Here is a 20,737-nt window from a genome sequence, read left to right on the forward strand (position 1 = left end):
TTAAGGGCTTTACATGTGAGGGCGGATCTTTCTCCTTCTGCTGGCAGCCTTATAAGAAGCATGTACGCTGTAGTACTTTTAAAGGTAGCAGACAGGACCATGGTGAGAGTGGCTTCAAAACTGGCCTGAGTTTTAGACAGTAGTTGTGTTCAGCGTTGCTTAACCCCACCAACAAGGACATCCAGCACTACAAACAGCGTGGTAAGATGGGGGAAAAGCTGTGGAAGGATCATTATGCACTCCTCAACAAGGATGAAGAAAATGAGCTGGTAAGAAGTGGGGATCTGTGCTGAGTTTAGTTTCCTTTTGCGCGTCTTTTCCCACGTGCCCATTTTGGATGTGCCTGTTGATTATAAACAGCTGCCTGGAAGGGCCACTCTGAGGGCTTTGCAAACACAGTGAACTGGAAACTCTACCTGCTATGGAGTGATTACACAAGAGTCTGGTGAGGGTGGGAATAAGACTTTCTTCTGCTTTCTGTGCAAGGAACAACTGGAACACAGATATTTCCAGTGCATGGGCTGGGCACAGAAGTAGATGCCTCTGCAGAGGTGAAGTCTTGTCACTCTATATGCTGGAGATATATATGTGCTGTATGTACTGGAAATCCAGCAGCACACTGCCCCAGAATAAGAGTCTCTGTCCTCTGCAAGCAAAGCCTTGAGTGACACTGTCTAGTGTGAAGCCTCCCTGCCCATAGCAGGGGATCGGAACTAGGTGATCTTAAGGTCCTTTCCAACCCAAACCATTCTATTGATTCTATGATCTCCAGTACCACTGTTCACCCAGATTCCTTCATGGGGATGAAGGTGCTCAGGGCATGCACAGTTGGGAGAGATCCTGCCCTGGAGAGCACACCTGCACCTCTGTATCAGGAATGTTTCCAGGGCTACTAATAGCACTGGGGCTTTAGCTTTCCTGGTTGCCTTCAGTAAATTTCTGCTGGGACTGTTTTTTTATGTAAACTTGTTTTAGACTAGGGAATTTAGGGCAGTTGCAGCAGCCTGGATCAAGCACACAGGGCAAAAACACCTGTGGGAAACAGGTAAGGAGTCACCTGTGTCATGCTTGTTGCTACTGATAGTGTTTGTCGGGGGTCACTAACTGGCATGTGGATATGGCCCTTAGTGCCTGCCTCTACTTGCATAAGAAGCATAGATCTCTGATGAGGATGGATGAGAAGAGTTGCACTGTTGCCACATGCAGCCTTTAGACTGGGAGCCTTGTGCACCCCATGTGGGCTGCCCGTGCTTCCAGGAGATGCCTCTCTTCCCTTATCCAATCTGTGGCTGAAAACCCTGCAGGCAGAGGAGGGCACCAGCTCTGCCCTGGGTGCTGCTGATGCAGCCTGCCTTGTTCAGGGATGTCTGCATCAGGATGAGTGCTGGTTTTTATGATACACCTTCCTGTGGTCCTGTTTGCTGGAGCAGCCTTGCTTCCAGGTACTGCACTTCTTGGAAAGCTCCTCTCACTGCAGGCAGGCTCAGTGGGGTAAATCAGCTGTGAAGTGAGTTCCCTCAGCTCTGGCCTTCAGTGCTTCCTCCTAAGCACTGTGTGAATGCCCAGTGTATATTCTCTGAGAACACGCTGTGCACTGCCACAGGCTGCCTTTGTACCTTGCCGGTGCACAGTGATCCAGTTGAATGGCCACCTGCTGCAGACGTATGTGACTAACTTCATCAGGGAAGACCATCTGTTTGCCCCAGGGAGCTTCGGCTGCTGCCCAGCCCTGAACTGGCACAGCAGCGAGGACCTGGAATGTCCTGGCTGTGCTGGGGTCTTTCAGCATCTGCAAAGGGCGACCTGCCCAGCACCACAGATGTCAGGAGCTGACCACACCGCTCTATTTGTTTAAACCACCCCTTTTAGACATGTACAGTGCACTTCTATTATCTTCCAACATACATAATGCATTTTCAGGTTCATCAGTTAGTTGTTGTGTGCTAGAGCCCCACGTTTTGGCAACAGCCCGTGTTCCCTGCTAGAAATCCCCAGATGCTCTTTCTGGGTGAAGCTGACCCACGCTTGCACACACCCAGCCCTCATAACACAGTTCTTCTCCAGCCTTCCCTCCACGTTTTGCTTTTGATTTGATCCTCTCCCACTCCCTGTGGAGTGATCCTGTGGGGTTGTTGTCCCACATACCTCCTGTCATTTCAGCTAGCCCCATATTAGGCTCCTTGTTTTCCAGGCCTCCATTTGGAGTGTATTTATAAAAATCCTGCAATGAAAAGGCAAGCAAATGAAAATCTCCTTGAATTTGTTTAGTTGTGGACTCTGTGGCTTACCCCCTCAGCCTGGAAACGCTATCTGTAGTTATTGATTTAAAACTTCAGTAACCTCTGAAGGAATAATATTTTGTATACAGCCAGGCTGCATACAGAGCTACAGAGCTGGTTTGAAATGGATTTTGCTAACCATGTAAAAGTTGCATGATCATATTTACTTCAGTTGAGCTGCATTGATTTCAGCTTGGTTTATGCTGATTATGATCAGAGCTCAAATAAATCAAGATAATTGTTCTGTTAAACCTAAATAGGCTCTTACTTCACTGCTTTGAAATCACTTCAAAATTATATTTGCAGTTGCACCAGCACAATTGTTTGTGCAAGTCCTCTCCAAGGAGTTCTGCTTTGTTGCAAAGTATTCTGTTAAGCACTGATCATCCTTCTGGTATTTCACTGATGTACGTTTCAGATGTGGGACTTACTCATTTTTATTCTTTTGTTAGAATTTAAAACACCATTTCCTCCCCTCCTCCTCTCAAGTACAATAAGCCATGTGAATAGGTTATACTATTTCACTACATTGTGGGCTTTAATAGGCAAGCTATTATACAAAATCATTCAGTGGAATCACAAGTAGATGTACAAGAACATTTCCTTTTACTTACTACCTCTGACTACATTTGAGGGGTCACTTCATGGCTGCCCAGGGGCGGGTACCTCATGCACGCACTGCCTGGTGGGAGGGCAATTGTTATGTGTGGTCGGGGTTAGGCGTCCACCTCGGTGATGGCACAAGATTGGTCCTTGCACGGGCCTGTCCTGCAGCACCCAGGAGCAGTGGGTGGCTGGCAGCAGGTCTGCCGGTGAAAGGGTAATGGGCCAGGCACCAGCAGGGCAGCATCACAGCCATTTACCTGCAATACCACTGCTCCTGAGCACAGGTGTGCTCCTGCCCTCATCATCAGCCTTAGGATGAAGTCACAGGGATTGTCTGGAGCTGGGCAATCTTTCCCCTCACGACCCCCCCCCCCCCCCCGTGTGTGGGGGGGTTTTGTTTGGGGGGTTTTGTGTGGGTTTGTGTTTGTTGGGATTTCCCCCCTCCTCCCCAGCAGGGGATGCAACAAACAAAATAAATATATTTTTTCTCTGTTTTCATTTCAGTCTTAAAACAAAATTCTTCCTCCAAATAAACTTTTATATAATCTGCCATAGTATAGTTGGCACAAAGCAAACCCTGTGGTGGAGGCTGCAGGGTTCACGCCTTGGTGCCAATAGGGAAGCAGAAAAGGACACTTGCATGGCTACTGAGGCAGTGGGTGTAGGGTTGCAGGGCCAGGGTGGCACCTACCAGGTCACCTGTCTCAGTGCTGTGAGAGCTCTGGCCAGGCTGGATGGGGGTGAAAGAATCACAGAATGGTTTGGGCTGGAAGGGACCTTGAAGATCATCCAGTTCCAGCCCCATGCCATGGGCAGGGACACCTTCCACTAGACCAGGTTGTTCAAAGCCCCGTCCAACCTGGCCTTGAACACTTCCAGGGATGGGGCATCCAGAACTGCTCTGGGCAACCTGTGCCAGTGCCTCAGCACCCTCAGAGTGAAGAACTTCTTTACATCTAATCTTAATCTACCTTCTGTCAGTTTAAGCCATTGCCCCTTGTCCTATCCCTACATACCTTTGTAAAAAGTCCCTCTCTGGATTTCTTGCCCCTTTTAGGCATTGGAAGCTGCTCTAAGGTCTCCCCGGAGCCTTCCCTTCTCCACGCTGAACAGCAGCTCTCAGCCTGTCTCTGTAGGAGAGGTGCTCCAGCCCTTTGATCATTCTGTGGCCTTCCTCTGGACTGGCTCCAACAGGTCCCTGTCCAAAGTGTTGGCACCCCTGGGTGCTGTGAGCCATCATCTGTGGATGGAACATCTCCCCATTTCCTTCATATCCTGCAGAGTACTGAGAGGTCCAGGAAAGCACCTAACATGTAGACAAGGATATAGTTATGCTTTAGGCATTCAAGTTACTGCTAGCCTCATGAGGAGATTTAAGGCAAACCAAAGGGTGCAAAAATCCACAGGGTTTCTCAAAGGGAAAAACTGAAGCTGTGGACTTGATTTTCACAGACAATGGTGCATTGCTGAGCAGATGATTACTGGGTTATTAGAATGAAAGGGCAAGTAGGAAGATGATAGGTGACCTGGAGGGGAAGTTAGAGGAAGAGAGTGTACAGAGCAAAAAGAGCCCTTCCATATTGGTTTTCAAGATAAGGTATATGTGGTGGAAGATAACACACCGGTAGGTCTGGTACCTGAAAGGAACTGCTCAGGTTCTGGCAGTTTTCTTTCCCTGAGGCAGGTTCTGTGCCACTGTTGCAGGGTGCATTTCAGCAGTCAGCACTAAGTTCAAATGGAGACATCCTCCTCAGTGGCAGGAAGGTGGTTTGGCACTAGCACTGCAGTTAAAGAATTGTTACCATGAACAGTTAGCTCCAGTCTTTATGGTAATAGCACCAGACTGGAGTTAATTCTTCATTAATCCTGGGAGAACTGATGTGAGAAAACTCCTACCAGCAGCAGCATCCTTTTAGCAGCTCTGATGTATTCATAACTATGTTTTATCAATCAGCAAGCTCTAATTTCTAAAAAATAACTTTGAACGGTTATGAGGGAGGGCTTCAGCCACCAGCCTCTCTTTTCAATAAGCTTGGGTTTCCTGATGAACAAACACCAAGGTCAAACTTGTTAACAAAGAATGCTTTCTTTTTGCGGTACAGGAGATATTTGGCTACAAAACCCAAGTCTGGAGGAGGGCCTTGTGCATTGCTGGATACATCTTGTCCTGTGGGGCTCTGCTGCTGCTGTTTTACTGGAAGACAGAGTGGCATGTGTGGGCAAACTGCATCCGCTGCAGCTTGGAAGAAGCAGATGTTGTTCTGCTCAGAACAACAGTAGGTGAAACCTCCTATCTCACTGTTACTTTGCAGAACCTATTGTTTTCACAGAGAAGGCAACCTGTCTGTCTGTGTCATGTAGCAGGTTAATAACACCACTTTTTCAAGTGAAGCAGCAGGGATCGGTCAAGCTTCCATTTTTATTTTCAGAGTTTGAAATACTGTGCAGAAGTATTTTGCACACCGCATTGCAGCTGCCCATCCACAGGCTCCATAAGCTGCCTTCTGCTGATAGCATGTTCCATAAAACAGCTCTGCCTGTTCCTCCCTTTATGTGCATGAGATGTGGCCAACTGCCTTCAGCAGAGGAGTCATCTTCAGAAGTTGTGCCTGTTAGTAACCTTTCTGTTTTAAAGTTATTGGGTAATGCTGAAGTAATAGGTTTTGGACAGCTGGATTTCAGGCATTAGTAAGTTTCCATGACTGTAGATTAAACCCCAACCCAATTCTAGCAGAGCAAATGCTGAAGACAATTAATGCTCAACATTGCACTGATACTCCTAAAATAACCAATAGTGGTTGAATGGAACTCAAACCACTAAATGAGTAATCTATTGCTCATTATAACTAATTACATTAGGATAAACTGATTAAAGAACAATTAGTTCTAACGTATCTGTATGCATTCTCTGGGAATCTCATATATACTTCCCAGCACCAGGAAATGTGATCACAGGCAGCATTTTGGACTTGTCACTGAGCTATGTTTGATTTCTCTAGGATGAGTTCCAGAGATACACCTGGAAGAAGGTAACCTGGATTGATTTGTCTACGTTGGCACTACGTGTTGGTAGTAATACACAAAGTCCTCTTGTAGCTGACACAGATTCGGTCATAAACAGAGCTGTAATGAAGTTAAAGGTAAGTCATGTATAAAATGAAGAAGATGGCAGGGAGATGGTGGGTGAAAATGGGAGTCAAGGCACATGGAGGCTCCCAGGGGTGCTCTATCAGCATCTTCCCACAAACTCTAAAACATAGGGAAGCATTTCTGTAACAGTGAAGTGGTTTTCCCTTGAGTGGCAAAAGGTATTTTTGCAATTTGGTCTTGCAGATGAGATGTATCCAGGTGCAGAAAATCCGTTATATTTGGGACTTTTCTGTAAAAGAGTTCAAGAAAGTTGGGTGAGTGTCAACAATCTGTTACAAAAGCCTTTGTGGTAGGAGCTCCCTTGTCTGAGCTTTCTTCTGTTACCCTAGATCACTAGAAGACAGCAACACATGTCACAGCATACACTGCAAGTTTGGAGCCGGCCTGACAAGGGAAGAACAGAACATCAGGTATGTTCTACACATGAGTAGATGTATGGGCTAATCATGACAGTGTGAACTAATAATTCTTCCTTTCAAATTCATGTGAGCTTCTTGCTACTCACCTTAGTAGTAGCGCAGTGCAAACATGTGAAAAGGTGCAAAATCATCATCCCTCACACTTTCTTACACTTATTCTGTTCTGAGTGTTGCCAGAGTTAAGTCTGGCAAAAACAGCACGAGTTCCAGCTGGGGCTAAAGGCACTTTAAAAGCTTCCTTTGCCATCATCTCCTTAAAAGCCCTCCAGAAAACTCATCATAGGGTTGAACATCAAACTGATGATCTTTTCAGCAAGGAAACAGTAAAATTCTGCCTCTTGGATACAATAGACTCCTGACAGATTTATTTGTCCTGCTCAGCCATATGATGCCCCCACAACTTTAATTTTTAGATAAGTGTTAATGTTACCTGGATGCAGAATTTTCCACATGAAGTCTTACCTGACATGACTAAGCTCTAACATGGGGAACTCTTCTATACCTTCCTACAGGCAGGCGGTGTGTGGACCTAATGCCATTGAAGTTGAAATTCGTCCTATTTGGAAGTTACTTTTTAAAGAGGTCAGTAAGTCAGACTAGCACTTGTTGGGACAGGTATGAAGTTTTTTGAAGACTTCACCTGGGCACTCTGGGATGGGGTGATTGATGCTTCATAAGTATAAGCCATGGAGGAAAGTTGGTGAACCTCCTTTTTAGCTATTAGCACACATTCCTAGAATCACAGAATCACAGAATCCCAAGGGTTGGAAGGGACCTCGAGAGATCATCTGGTCCAACCCCCCTGCAAGAGCAGGGTAACCTAGAGTACATCACACAGGAACTTGTCCAGGCAGGAAAAAAATGTGAAGTTAAGAGGACGACTGGTGCTGCATACTTATAACACTAAATGTTTCCCTTACAATAACCAAAATTATATTCTCAGACTTCAGTGGGGCTTTTGTGGGCTGTTTCAGCATAGCACATTAAAGTGAATAATGACTGGTACCATAAGGTTGACATAATATAGAGTAACTAAAAGTATAGAAGTATGAGGAAATCAAGCCTTCATTTTAGCTGCAGTCTAAGACTGATTACTGGTGGCCCCACAGACCATTAGATCTTTAGAATTTTTATTTTTCAAATAAATGCCATAGTCACAGTGATGTTTATAAATCACAAAGTATTAAAGACTTTTTCCCCCACATTTGGGTAGTGCTTTCTGTGTAGCTGTTGCTTAGAATCAGAAATGTTAAGGTCATGTTTGTTAGGTAGCTGTGGTGGGAAACCAACCAACTTAAAGTCACTTAAGTCTGACTTCAAGTTGCCAGCATAGTTGTTGCTGCATAGTAACTGGTTAACAACAGCTTTTAATTACAAACACCACAAACTACGTGTAAGCTGGTAAGTTCAAAGCTGGGGGCTATTAATGTTCTAAAAGAGCCATGAAAGAATGCTGCTTTGGGATGGCAAAATAATCTTTTAAATTGCTGTTTAATACTCTTGGACACTGTAATGAAGTGTTCTCACCTACTGCCACACTCGATCTCTCCTGATGTGTTAAGTCCGTCCCCTGACGTGCATTATGTTTGTATTTGCAGATTTTAAACCCCTTCTATGTTTTCCAAGCCTTCACCCTCACACTGTGGCTGAGCCAAGGTTACATTGAATATTCAGTGGCCATCATAATTCTGACTATCATTTCCATTGGCTTAACTGTGTATGACCTCAGACAGGTGAGTCTGCCATGCAGCCTGCCAGCTCCCCAGCCTGCACTTTGCTAGTAGTTCCATCTATCACAGACACAACCGGCTACTTATGTACTCTTTCTTCTTAGGTTTTATTGCTGTGCATTCTGCTGTATCACTACAAATTTATTGCTATAGAAAAGTTAAAAAGACTGTACCTGGGCATCTTGAACTTCCCAAAAATTAAAGATTGAAGTCTGATGCCTGGGGTTTGTAAGACTTTATGAAGGTGGACTGTATCCATGAGTCTGGTTCCTACTGTAATTTCAGGAGGATTCATCCCTCTTAAGCTTTCCTAAAGAAAAGGTCTTAACAGCAAAAAGAAACACGACTATCCCTCAGATTTGTTCAACACTTCTATCATGGATAGAGCTGCTTGCAAGAATTTTCTAACAGTCTCAGCTCATTCACTTTTTGACCTAAAGCACTCGCCTGTGATATACCTGATTCAGCCTCTATGGCAAAGGCAAATAGATTGAAATGAGCCTTATGCAATGTTTGCCTGCCATTGAGTATCTTCATGCAGCCAGGTGAGATTCCTGGTGATTTCTGCTGGAATCACAGAACACTCTCACTGGGAATTCGGAGGACATTTCCTTAATCTCTGGACCCACTTTAAATACACAGGAAAGGCAAAATCACATGGAGAAAGTTTCTCTTTTGTAATCCTATGTGAATGAAAGAATGGAAAAGAGCAGTAGGAAAAGGAGCCTGGCAGGCAATACTCTTGGGTCTGGATGTTAGGTTATCACATTCCTCTGTATTGTTAAGATTTAAAAGCAAAAATGAACTGGGGTTCCTAAGTCCTGCTAAGTGTTTTATCCATCTTCAGGAACAATATGAGGGTTAGAGGGCAGCATTGAGAATTACAGTTCCTGCAGACAATGTGATGTGACTAGAGGTGGTGGCAGGGGTGAATGGATGGCAGCCCTGTGGTGCACTGACCTGAGTGTCATGGTCGTGTGCTACTTCAGAGCCAGGCACAACTCACACTGCATCAAAATCCACTGCTAAAATTCATTGTTTCCACACAGATTTACTGGGCAAGGGCAAGATTCACCCATTTAAAAGGTTCCTTGAGAAAGTGGTATAGCAAACTTCCCTGTGAAATGCCACGCAGGAGGAAGCAATAACTTGACCTTCCAGGAGCTGGCTTTTGTTTGAATTGACTCTTCTTTTCCCTGGACTGGTGGAGGCACACAGCATGTTCCCTGCATAGGTCCCAGGCCACTGCACTCGTGGGACTTTGGGCAGTAGGCACTCTCCAGTGTGCTGTGCTGACACGGCACTCCTGTGCACCTTTTGCCCTGCCAAGGGCAAGCTTTTATTGCTGCCTCGCACTGATCTCAGCAAGGGCTTTGTGAATAGTTGGGATTTTGCCATCACAGGTGTGTTGGCTGCGCATCACATTTTTGTATCTCTGACTAATATCAGAGGATGACTAGCACTCCCATGTTGAACAAGCACTCAGATCTCTTTGAGCACACCTTTGTCCTTAAAATATCGGTGTCCCTCCTGGTATTGCAGAGCATAAAGAACAGATAAAGTCAATTCAGCTTTCTTTGCCAAGGCCAGTTTCGTCATGCAACTGGTAATTTTGGCAGGACAAGTCACAGTGTTTGGAGCCTCCGGATATTCTTCAAACTGGCTTAACATCTTCACATTAACAATGCTAATGAAGAAATCCACACTTGGGGATTAGTGTTTTGCAATTGCAACGTTTAAATCAAGATGAGACATTCTCTCTAATGGCTTTGCAATGACAGTTGACTTCATTATCTCAGGATATGTGATTGTCTAAATTGGATTGCAAAAACTGACAAAGCACAGACACCCAGCTAAATTAGAATTTCTGTTTTTTCTTGCAATGTCAATTTTTTACAAATAGCCTTTAGAACTTGGTTGTCCTGTTGATTGCAAGGACAAAACTGCTGAGCAGAAAGGAACCCTCTACTGAGGGACTGCAGATAGCAGTGTTGCAGCTAAGGAGATGTACTCTGACACAAAGCAGGAATAGCCCCTTGAAGGTCAAGGGAGATAGAGCATCATGGACGAAGCAAACAGAAAATTAGGTCCCATAGCAGCAGGTTCTATGTTAACTTGATAAATTCACATCCTGACTTCTAACAAGCAATATGAAACCTCCCCTGGATAACTCACCAGGGTTCAGTTTCTGTGATATTAACATGGTCACTGAATTGTAACCTACTGTTTCACTTGAGTATTGGTGTTTCAACACTGCAATTGCTTTCCCATCAACAGCAGTCTACCAAGCTGCATCAGCTCGTTGAGGAGCATAACGAAGTCGAGGTTACTGTCTGTACGAAGAGTGAAGGTGAGTCATCCGCATCCCGTTTTCCTCACCAACGGTGTAATTAAGTAATGTGTTGAAATGTATCTGGAATTGCACAGCTCCTGTTGATTTCTACTGCTGAAACACGAAGGGCGAGCTGCAGTGAGAATGTGGCAGAGGGAGGTGACACAGGAAGGGCAAAGAGAAGTGTGGGCACAGCCTATGTGGTGCAGTAACGATGCATCTATATCATTATCATATGTATCTTCCACAGCTGTAATGATACAGGTGGACCTAGTAATTTGTGTTAAGAGTCAAGCACAGCTGGGAAAATGTAAATTCACAAACAAGCAACTAAGTAACAACTCTGGCCTTCTGAGATCTGCTTCCCCACTCTGCTATAGACTGCTTTCACAGTCTTGCCAAATAGCTTGTGAGGGAGTTTCAAGGAGTCTAGGTAATACGGCTCCTACTGAGGTATGCAGTTTCCTGTGTGTCAGTTCCTTGCCCATAAAATACGTGCTGTAGCTGGTTTGCCTCCTAAATATATTGAGATAGGCAATTCCTAGGGTGATGGGGGATGTAAAGACCTTGGATAGGTTTTCTTGGTCTGTGTTTTATGGACACTAAGCAAATGAAACTGACGACATCCACTTCTAGACAAGGGCTGATGTTTGCACTGTTTCTTTTCAGCCAGGGTTGTTTCTATGGAGCATTAGCCTTAAATCATGTAATGTAGAAGTTTAGTGATGATGTGTGTGCCTTGAGACTTTTTTTAATTGCCCAGAACTTGTGCACAAGTGAGGTTAATTTTTGTATTCTTCTACAGGTTGCAAAGAGACAAAGTCTTGTTACTTAGTCCCTGGAGACATGTTTCTTTTAGACGGAAAAAAGCTTGCTCTCCCATGTGATGCTGTCCTGATTGATGGAAGCTGCATTGTGAACGAAGGGATGCTCACAGGTGCAGTATTGGAGTTAGAAATGCTAAGGCTTTGTGCAGGTTCTGTCAGAGAGATGTCTCTATCTGTTCTGACATCAAATTGTTTACTATTTATTAGAGTATTTTGCATCAGGAGGTGGAAAAACTGTGGCTTGAATAATTCATGTTTGTCTTGGGCAATTGTCTGCTGTTTTGTATTATGCATTTCTTATCCACATTAAAAACAAGTAATATTAATATACTGTCAGGAGCAAAAAGTGAAAATACTCAAATACTGTGATTTTTTTTTTTTTTTTGCATTCTGATCTTGAAACAGTTGTGTTGATGCATGCAATATATGAATACAGAGATTAGTGTTACACATAAACATCAAGGCACTACTAGGCATGAACTTGATTTAGGGGCAAAATTTAACCCAAGCTCCTTGATACAAAATGCTCAGAGAAACCATGTGATGTACTCTTGAAAACTGTAGTGGCTGTCACCATAAATCCACTTGTGTAAGTACACAAGCTAGCTAATTAGTCAGGTGAACACCTAACTGTCACTTTCTAACATGCAGAATCTGACAGACTTTTAAATCCCCTTTAAGTGAAGCTACATGCTGTTGTTGTTAGGTGAAAGCATTCCGGTTACTAAAACCCCCTTGCCCCTCACGGAGAGTCCAATGCCCTGGAAAATCCATAGCATGGAAGACTACCGGAGACACGTCCTCTTCTGTGGGACAGAAGTCATACAAACAAAGCCATCAGGCAAAGGGCCAGTGAAAGCCGTCGTGCTCCAAACCGGTATTTCTTTTATTGTTTGCTAACCAGCAGAGGGAAGTGGCAGCCCCAGAGCCTGGTAAGAGAGCTGGCTCCTCTTTCTAGCTCAAGTCCAGCACAAGTCTGGTGTCCTGGGAAGTGCTTGTTGCCACTTGATGGCAAAAGCTTATGCAATGTTATTTCACTAATACGGTACATACAAAGCTATGTCACATACGCAATGGCACATGTTTTCACACAGGGTTCAATACAGCTAAAGGTAACCTGGTGAGATCCATCCTCTACCCCAAACCAGTGAACTTCAAACTCTACAGAGATGCCTTCAAGTTCATCATAGGCCTGTCTGTTATTGGTCTGTTTGGACTTATCTACACTGTGTGTGTGTTCGTGTCCCACAAGGTAATTACAAGGGATGCCTCTGTGCTGCAGGCCACAGCTCTGAGCCCTTGGTCACTCAAGGTCCTTGGAATACTGTTCCACTTCTGTAATTCAGTTTTCAGGTACCAGAAATTGGGGGAGGAGGGACAGACAGAACAAAGCAGAATCAATCTGTCATCTCCAGGGGCAAAGTGTGGGTTATATTGCTCCTGGGCAGGAGGGTCGGACCCCCTGAGAGTGGCGGTAACAAGGCAGGGAGGCTGTTCCCACCCCCTTGCCACTGTTGTTCTTCCTGTTTGCAGAAGCCAGCAGCAGATGTGGTGGCTATGGCCCTCCTCCTCCTCACTGTGGCTGTGCCTCCTGCTATCCCCACCGCCTTGACAACAGGCACTGTTTATGCTCAAAGGAGGCTGAAGAAGAAGAAGATTTTCTGCATTAGCCCACAGAGGATTAATATCTGCGGGCAGATCAACCTTGTTTGCTTTGACAAAGTGAGGCACTTCCTGGGGCACTGAAAGATGCTTGTGGCTGCTAGGAACATGGGATTTTATTGTCTCTTTTCCCCAGCTCATTTACCCATATCTAACCCCAGGGAGAAATCTTCTAAAGGTGCCCATGCAGCAGGGTCACACTGTGAGCAGGAGGCTTTCCTTACCTTGCTGGGGGCTGGGGAAGGACCTCTGGGAACATGCAGGAGGAATGAAGGGTGGGCAGCAATATCAAGGTAACTAGATATTTATTTAACTTTAGACAGGCACCCTGACAGAAGATGGACTGGACCTGTGGGGCATCATCCCTTCTGAGGGAAGCCGGTAAGGAAGGATTTCATTTAGAAAGAACTAATCTCCAGTGTGAATGCACTGCCCAAATGTCTAATTAGGAGGGAGGCAGTTGCATAGGATACAGGAAGGCAGCAAGAGATGTTCACGTCCATTTGGGGAGGCAGAGTGCAGTGGGTGTCCTTGCCCCCTGCTCAGCCCCTTCCCTCTGAGGAGGGCATCTGGGTGCTGCTGTGGCAGTCATAGCCATAAAGGTTGCTACTAATTCAAGGCAAACAGAAGACAGCAGCAGCATGAGTGCTTTTAATTACTCTGAGGGGATTTGGAGAATATGCACAGAGCTTTTCAATTATGTCATTCTCAGCACAGTTCAATAAATACTCTTATTCTAGTCAAGAAACCTTTCATCATTTAAAAGTTAAGAAATAGTGATGAAATTGAGTGTTGCTGACTTTGGCGCCTGTCAAATCTCACTTACCTTCTGTAAATGCCATGGAAAAAAAAAAAATCCAAATACATGGCAGGTTCTATCTCAGTTCCAAGCCTAAACATCACTGAAATCCTCAATGAATAGAATTAACCACTATGTAAACACTGGGGGCTGGAACTAGATGATCTTAAGATCCTTTCCAACCCTAATTATTCTAGGATTCTGTGATTAAACTCAAATGTACCCAGAATTATACTATTTAATTCATATTACTGTAATAAAATAACAGACTTCAGCTCTGCAGTGCATGTTATGCCAAACTCAATATATTAAACTTTGCAGGGGCCAGGATAAATCATACACCTCATATCAGCTCCCAGGTTTTATTAATAGTTGTTAATGCATCAGTTCAACACCACAGAGATAATCATGACATAATGAATGAAAAAAACTAATTCTTTGCGAGAGGAAAAAAATCACACTGCCAATACTTCAGCAAAGGACAGAGAGAAACTTATTATCTGATGCAAAGTAATGAGAAGAAATTAGGAAGTGTCAACCAGTGAAGGTTTCCCAGTAGAACCAAAGCTCACACACATAGTACAATCTCTCTGTGGGCCTCTGTGCATCAGAGTGCATCAGCGAGGCCACGCGCACAGGGGCACACTGAAAAGGCTTGGAGCCCACTAAAAGGCAGACAGCTCATAGCAGTGCCAGAATGATTTCCACCAATGCAGCCTTGCAGGTGGTATCTGCTCACATAATCAGCAGAACAAAACTAGATCCATATATAAGAATAAATTCACAGAATAAAAAAATCCATGGTATCAAAGTGTACAGCTGTCTTTGCATACATGTCCAGTCTGCACCTAGCTGGGAACCAGTGCTGATGGCTTGTCAAAACACAAGGAGGAGCTATTACTGTCTGCATTGATCTCATTAGCCTATTTGCATAATTACTCTTTTTTAAATGGTCCCATTTTAAAACATAAGATTAGCTATCAACTAAGCTGAATGCTACAAGGCAACAGTAAAGGAATTTAATTTGACTTACAAAATAATCTCCCACATCACTCCCTGGGTTTGAGAGGAGGTTGTTGGTGCTTACCCAACCTTGGTGTGTGCACAGTATCAGCCCAAGCAGATGCACTCCCTTTCCATACGGCAGCTTCACAGAACTTCTCCTAAGTTCTATTGCCAAACTTCTTTGAGATCCATGCTGCAGTTGTTTCCTCTCTGATAGTGTCTTCTCTGATTAGTCTGTTACCAAACAGCAATTGCCAAGCAGGATTCCTGTGTCAGTCCCTCTTGAGTGTTTTACTGTCTCAATTACTTTATGTCAAGTTGAACTACTGCCAATCAGTTACTGAGTACATTTTGGCCTCCTGAATGCATCCAACCTGTTAATCAGAAGGATGGGTAGGACATAGTTTGCTTGCAGTTATTGGGCTTGGCTCCACTGAATGCAGCAGAGCAGCACCTGTAAGCACTAGCTGAAGACCTATGTCTCCATGTCCCTCTTACAAGTGGTCCCACTAACCTTCTGCTTTCAATCAGGTTTCAGAAAGTCCATAAGTTCCCATCCAGCACTTCTCTGCCCTGGGGACCTCTGTGTGGAGCCATGGCAACCTGTCATTCACTGGTCGTTTTGGATAAGAAGATTCAGGGAGATCCACTGGACCTGAAAATGTTTGAGGGCACACACTGGGTAATTGACATGCATCCTCTGCACACATACAAAGCATGGACACTGCAACCCAGCCCATGGGTGTTTACTCACAAGACATGCTCAAATACATGCCTATGGGGGGAACCCCTTTGCAGTCCTGGTCCTAACAGCTGGAATTCGCTATTTCTACTAACCTCATGACAGATGTGCAGGACTGAGGCTGCTTTTTGGTAGCCCAGCAATCACTTTCCTTGAGAGTGCCTGCATTTGCTCTCTTAATTTGATTTGGAAACACTGGAGTGTAAGGAAGCAGAGGGGGAGCCTAGTTGCTGCTTGCTAGAAGCAGATGATCAGTCCACTGATTTGCCATGTGCTTCAGAGAGAGCAGTTCAGCCAAGGCACATGCAAGTTTTTATGCCCTTATGGTAAAGGCTGTCATCCCTGATTAGCAAAGGGACATCCCTATGGAGAAACCAAGGCTGCAGCCTCCGGCTGAGTGAACAGCAAGTCTTGGAGACCTGGGGAGGAAGTGAGAGATTGAGGCTTGGAGTTCATCCATAGGGATGGAGAGTTGCTTTAGTGGGAGCAGAATGCGAGGAGGCACGAGAAGGAAAGGGGCAGCTCCTCTCCCTTACATGTGCTTGACTGGGGGGGTTCTGTGTCTCTGCAATTAACAGCTTTGTCATGTTTTCTCCTTCAACCTTTTGCTCAAAAGAGATTAATCAATAAGTAGAATAGATAGCAGCTCTTCCAGCAGCACTGTGGGAAGGCACAAGACTGGTGCTCGCTCCTGTGGAAGTGGAGACAGCAGAAGGGGACTTTGAGGGTGAATGAGCCTTGGCAGCACATAAAGTAACAGAGTTAGAGGGCTAAAAGCACCCTATGCTGAAAGTTACCACCCTGTTTCTGTACAGAACATCAGTGAGAGTCTTTTAAAAGCAGGAGAATGGCAGACGAAACCAGCTAGATAATTATTTCTCTTTTCCTTCATCATTGATTTGGCATTAAATTTATGTGGAACTTTAGAGAAACCACAAAATTTGACATAGGTTCTTACTCTCATCAAGTCAGAAGATTCAGGGCCATGTAGGCTTCTGCAAGGACAAGGCTGTAGGGAGGCTGTTACTGATGATGGATAGGAAGACCTGTTGGATCATAACAAAATACTTCTACAACCGGATACCAAAAGTAAGAGGGAAACGTGATGCCATGTGCTGTTGCCCCTGCTTTTAACAGGTGTGAAGGAAAACAACAACAACATAAAAAAAAACACACCAAAAAATCCCACAAAAAAACCACAAACCCAAACAAAACACTACCAGAAATATCAGAAATATATATTTTTTCTTATACAGGTAGTAGAAGACTCCAGCATAACTCAGGATGGGTCTGGTGCTCTCAGCACCTGCATCGTTAGACCAGGGCCAAAGGCCAGCAGTGTAAGTCCTACTCTTTCTGAGAATGAATATTCTGTGTTTTCCACCTGCAGCAAATGCAAAATCTTGGCACACGCACTATTCATGTACATGGCTAGCAGCTGCAAAATGCCTTTCAGCCACTCTTGGTACTGTGTGGCATCTTCCCCCAGAACAGACCTTCTGGAAGCTTAGAACCAGAAAAGCAAATTCTGATTAAACTGGAGATGCTACTCCTGAAGTGGCACCTAAAGCTCTTCATGGGCCTAAATGCCCCTCATTTTCAACTCTACAATTTGCACTAATTAAAGGTACAGACTTCTCTTGAGTCCTCACTCTATAAAGTTGCTGACAAAATGAATGTACACAATCAATTTAATTGGAAACTAATTCAGGGAGACCACATAAATGGAAGAATATGTCTGAAGTATGAGGTCATCTGCAGGAGAAAGCAATGTGAGTAAGGAAAAGGCATTACATTGAGAAGCATAAATGTGGGTCCATAAATCCTGCTGGTAATGGTCATGCAACCCTGCTAGCAGATTTATCAGCCTCACCCCAAAGCTTTACTCCTCCTCTTAAAGTGTTCTGCTTCAACCTTTCACTTAGAAGGCCCCTTGGGAAACTCTGTGTTTTGATAGTTGAAAATTCATATGTTTCCAGTCCAATTGACCCAGACAGCTTCTTCTCAATGGAAGGTGTGTGATTTCTATTACTAGTACCAGCAAGACCATGCTGTGGCACAAGGAAGTCAGTCTTGTTCCTAGGATGTCTTTGTTCCCATGGTAATGTACTGTAACTCCTCAAATTTCAGTTCCCAGGACTGTAGATGCAGGAGTATTACATTAATGTGTGCTTATTAAGAGAAAGGCTGGGGAAAAGCCTCACAAACATTGAGGTTCCTTGTAAGTATGCTGGGAAGGCAGAGCTGTTAAGACAGTGGTTCCTGAACATGTAATCAGTGATCTGATCCCATAGCCAGAAGACAACAGTCTCCTATTAATAATAAGTCACCTTAGCAAGAAAGACTCAAATGAGCTAAAATTCAGAATGGGTTTGCTTTGTATAATCAGTGACTCAGGTAACATTTCATTTCCCTCACCTTTTCAAGGCTCCCACAGAAGGAATAGCAATCCTACATCAATTCCCATTTTCTTCAGCGCTGCAGAGAATGTCTGTTGTTTCACAGAAGATAGGAGAGGAACAGTATGACCTGTACATGAAAGGAGCACCAGAAACAGTGTCCAGCTTTTGCAGACAAGATACTGGTACAGAATTGGGAAAGGGGGACTTCACACGCTGTTTATTTGGATTAAATCCAAAACAGAGTTTATGTTGAGGCTGAAATCCCACTGGCCACACTGCAACTGCATGTGTATGACTCTTCACAAAACCAAGCTTTTGTCTTGTTAAATGCCATTAGTTGATACTACAAACAAGCTTTCACTGTTTGTTTGTAAGGTAAAGAGATTCATGCAGCCCAGCATCTAGTGAGATGCACAGCCTGAAGTTCAGCCACAGTACATGCCTTAGCTAACTTGCATCACCTGAAGATATAGTACATAAATAATATTGATACACCAAAATACCCAGAGAATATGCAGAATCATGGTAATAACATATGTCACAGCAGGTGTGTTGTGCTCTACAAGTTCTCAAATTTCCTCCTAATTTATTGCCCTGTAAATTCAGCATTGAGTTACTGACCCAGCTCACAAAGGCTCAGTAATGGAAAAATTGCTGTGGACATGCAAATTACTGTTATTAAGGATAACTGGTATTAACACTTGAGCCAAGACTTCTATCTTCTCCCTGGAAGAAAACATAGGCTTTTCTTTTTTGTATGTGAACAATATTATGGGTTTGTATACAAATTTGTCTACAGACTTGAAACTTGGGTCACATTCACTGAATATTTCAGAAGGATGCCAAGCAAATGCAGTCTAATGTGGCTCTGTGGTTTGTTATTTCAGATGGCACTGACCTGAAAACAAATTAAAATGGTTTTGAGGGACAATGAAAATATTTAGTTTAGAACCACCTAAGATCTAATGACATAAACCTCCAAACAAGTCAACACCTGCAAGAAAAATCTCTTCAAAATTATGTTCCACTTTCTCAGGTTTCTAGATAGCTCCTTTTATTCTGTCTTGATTGTTTCTATATTGATTACAGCTTAATGAATAATTAGGTGCCGCACTGTAAAGCTCTGATTGCAGTATGTAGTGAATACAAAATACTGCGAAGTTAAAAGGAACTCTTGGCTTTTAGAGTCACAGGAATGAACAGAGAATTGAAAATTTAGGATTTGGGAGAATTCTCACATTAAGGCATAAACATAAAAACAGTTTCCTCAGTCACTCAGCATGTACGCAGTAAAGCTTAGGACAGAATTATGAAGTCAGTTATTCATCCTCTGCTCAGTAATTCATCTTATCTACTACCTGCACCTTAACATGCTTTTAAACATACAAAAAGATGCATAGATCACTTATTTGACCAGTCAGTTATGCAGCTTTGATACAAAACAGCTGACTTCTGTGAAAGGCTATAGCATTGTAACTAAGGCTGTAATTTAAAGGACAGGCATTTAACCCTAGGAAAGCAATCAGCAAGGATGGAATATTATAACCATTATATTTTTTTTTCCTGTAAACAGTCCCAGCTAATTTCTTAAAGGAGCTTAAGACATACACAAGCCAAGGCTTCAGAGTCATTGCCCTGGCCCATAAAGTTCTAAACCCAGGAAAGGATGTAGACGTGAGCAACCTAGAGAGGTAAGGTGTGCTGATAAGCCGTTGGTATTGCTGTGGGGCTGCTTTCCTACTGACTTGTACTACCTGCCCTAGAACACCCTGCCCTGACCCAAACCTTCCCCTCCTCTCCTGCCAAAGTAAGTCTCTTGGGAAGCTGTACCATATAATACCTTCTTTTCAGCAGCTGCCAATTACATTGCTAATTGCCTGCTTTACTACTGCTCTTCCATTTCTTACCAACCATGGCTTTCCTGTTGAACAAAAACCACAGGCAGAATCTTGCTCTCTGTGCCATCCATGAGAAACAGCAATGTGTGTTTCCTTCCTTGCTCCAAGAGAGGACGCAGAATCTGAGCTGGAGTTCCTGGGCCTCCTGGTGATGGAGAACCGCCTGAAACAGGAGACAAAGCCTGTGTTACAGCAGCTGGCTGCCGCCCGCATCAGGAGTGTCATGGTCACAGGTAAATCCCCTAGGCTCTTCCTGTAGCCATGCTGGCTGTTGCAGGGCATTGCAGAAGAGATTCACTCCTCCAGCATCTCCATGGTCTCTACCTGAACTGCCACCGGGCTATGGCAGACTTGAGGAGCCTGCCTCTCCACTGTCCTTCCAGGAGACAACTTGCAGACAGCTGTCATGGTGGCCAGAACTGCGGGTATGATTCATAGAGGCAGCAAAGTCATCCTTGTTGAAGCAAGCGAACCAGAAGGCTCAACTCCAGCTTCCATTGCCTGGCGATTAGCAGAAGACTGCGAAGCAAACCCAACTGCTCCCCATGTAAGCACAGCCAGGGATGATCACTTTCCAGAGCCAGGAGGAATTAACAAAGCTTTTAATGTCTAATAACTGGCTCCCTGCTGGTGATTTGGAAGTAGCTCTGAGGAACAGAGGAAACCTAGGAGATAGTTCGTATCTACCTCAGGGTATATGGAGGTGTGCTATGGACATGTTAGGGAGAAATAATTAATCCAGTAGTTCTTCACTCAGGGCAACATGCAAAATAACTATACAAATAACTGGCAAGGCTTTGCAGATGCGGTGGTCACTTCAGTCATGCTTGAAGTATGCAGAATTAATGCAGTTACACGTACTTGTCTGTGTGACTATTTCCTACGC

At 44.1% G+C, this 20,737-nt stretch overlaps 1 protein-coding gene across 1 annotated transcript in view; it reads left to right on the forward strand.

Annotated features, from left to right (window-relative positions):
* The first annotated feature begins 206 nt into the window (after positions 1 to 206).
* LOC133222105 (probable cation-transporting ATPase 13A5) overlaps positions 207 to 20,737 on the forward strand; it is a 31,717-nt gene continuing 11,186 nt past the window's right edge. The window contains exons 1-19 of the mRNA XM_061371498.1: positions 207 to 269; positions 4,988 to 5,161; positions 5,885 to 6,025; positions 6,219 to 6,289; positions 6,365 to 6,445; positions 6,967 to 7,036; positions 8,053 to 8,187; positions 10,462 to 10,534; positions 11,322 to 11,453; positions 12,050 to 12,220; positions 12,438 to 12,595; positions 12,877 to 13,065; positions 13,325 to 13,386; positions 15,341 to 15,491; positions 16,808 to 16,891; positions 17,979 to 18,135; positions 19,527 to 19,644; positions 19,960 to 20,084; positions 20,235 to 20,398. Of these exons, the coding sequence (XP_061227482.1) occupies positions 207 to 269; positions 4,988 to 5,161; positions 5,885 to 6,025; positions 6,219 to 6,289; positions 6,365 to 6,445; positions 6,967 to 7,036; positions 8,053 to 8,187; positions 10,462 to 10,534; positions 11,322 to 11,453; positions 12,050 to 12,220; positions 12,438 to 12,595; positions 12,877 to 13,065; positions 13,325 to 13,386; positions 15,341 to 15,491; positions 16,808 to 16,891; positions 17,979 to 18,135; positions 19,527 to 19,644; positions 19,960 to 20,084; positions 20,235 to 20,398 (2,319 nt within the window). The remainder of the gene's footprint in view (positions 270 to 4,987; positions 5,162 to 5,884; positions 6,026 to 6,218; positions 6,290 to 6,364; positions 6,446 to 6,966; positions 7,037 to 8,052; positions 8,188 to 10,461; positions 10,535 to 11,321; positions 11,454 to 12,049; positions 12,221 to 12,437; positions 12,596 to 12,876; positions 13,066 to 13,324; positions 13,387 to 15,340; positions 15,492 to 16,807; positions 16,892 to 17,978; positions 18,136 to 19,526; positions 19,645 to 19,959; positions 20,085 to 20,234; positions 20,399 to 20,737) is intronic.

Source organism: Neopsephotus bourkii, unplaced genomic scaffold (genome assembly GCF_033783945.1).
Source record: "Neopsephotus bourkii isolate Nb327-2 ecotype Australia unplaced genomic scaffold, CSIRO-AGI_Nbou_v1 NB_1574, whole genome shotgun sequence".
Taxonomy (NCBI): Eukaryota; Metazoa; Chordata; class Aves; order Psittaciformes; family Psittacidae; genus Neopsephotus; species Neopsephotus bourkii.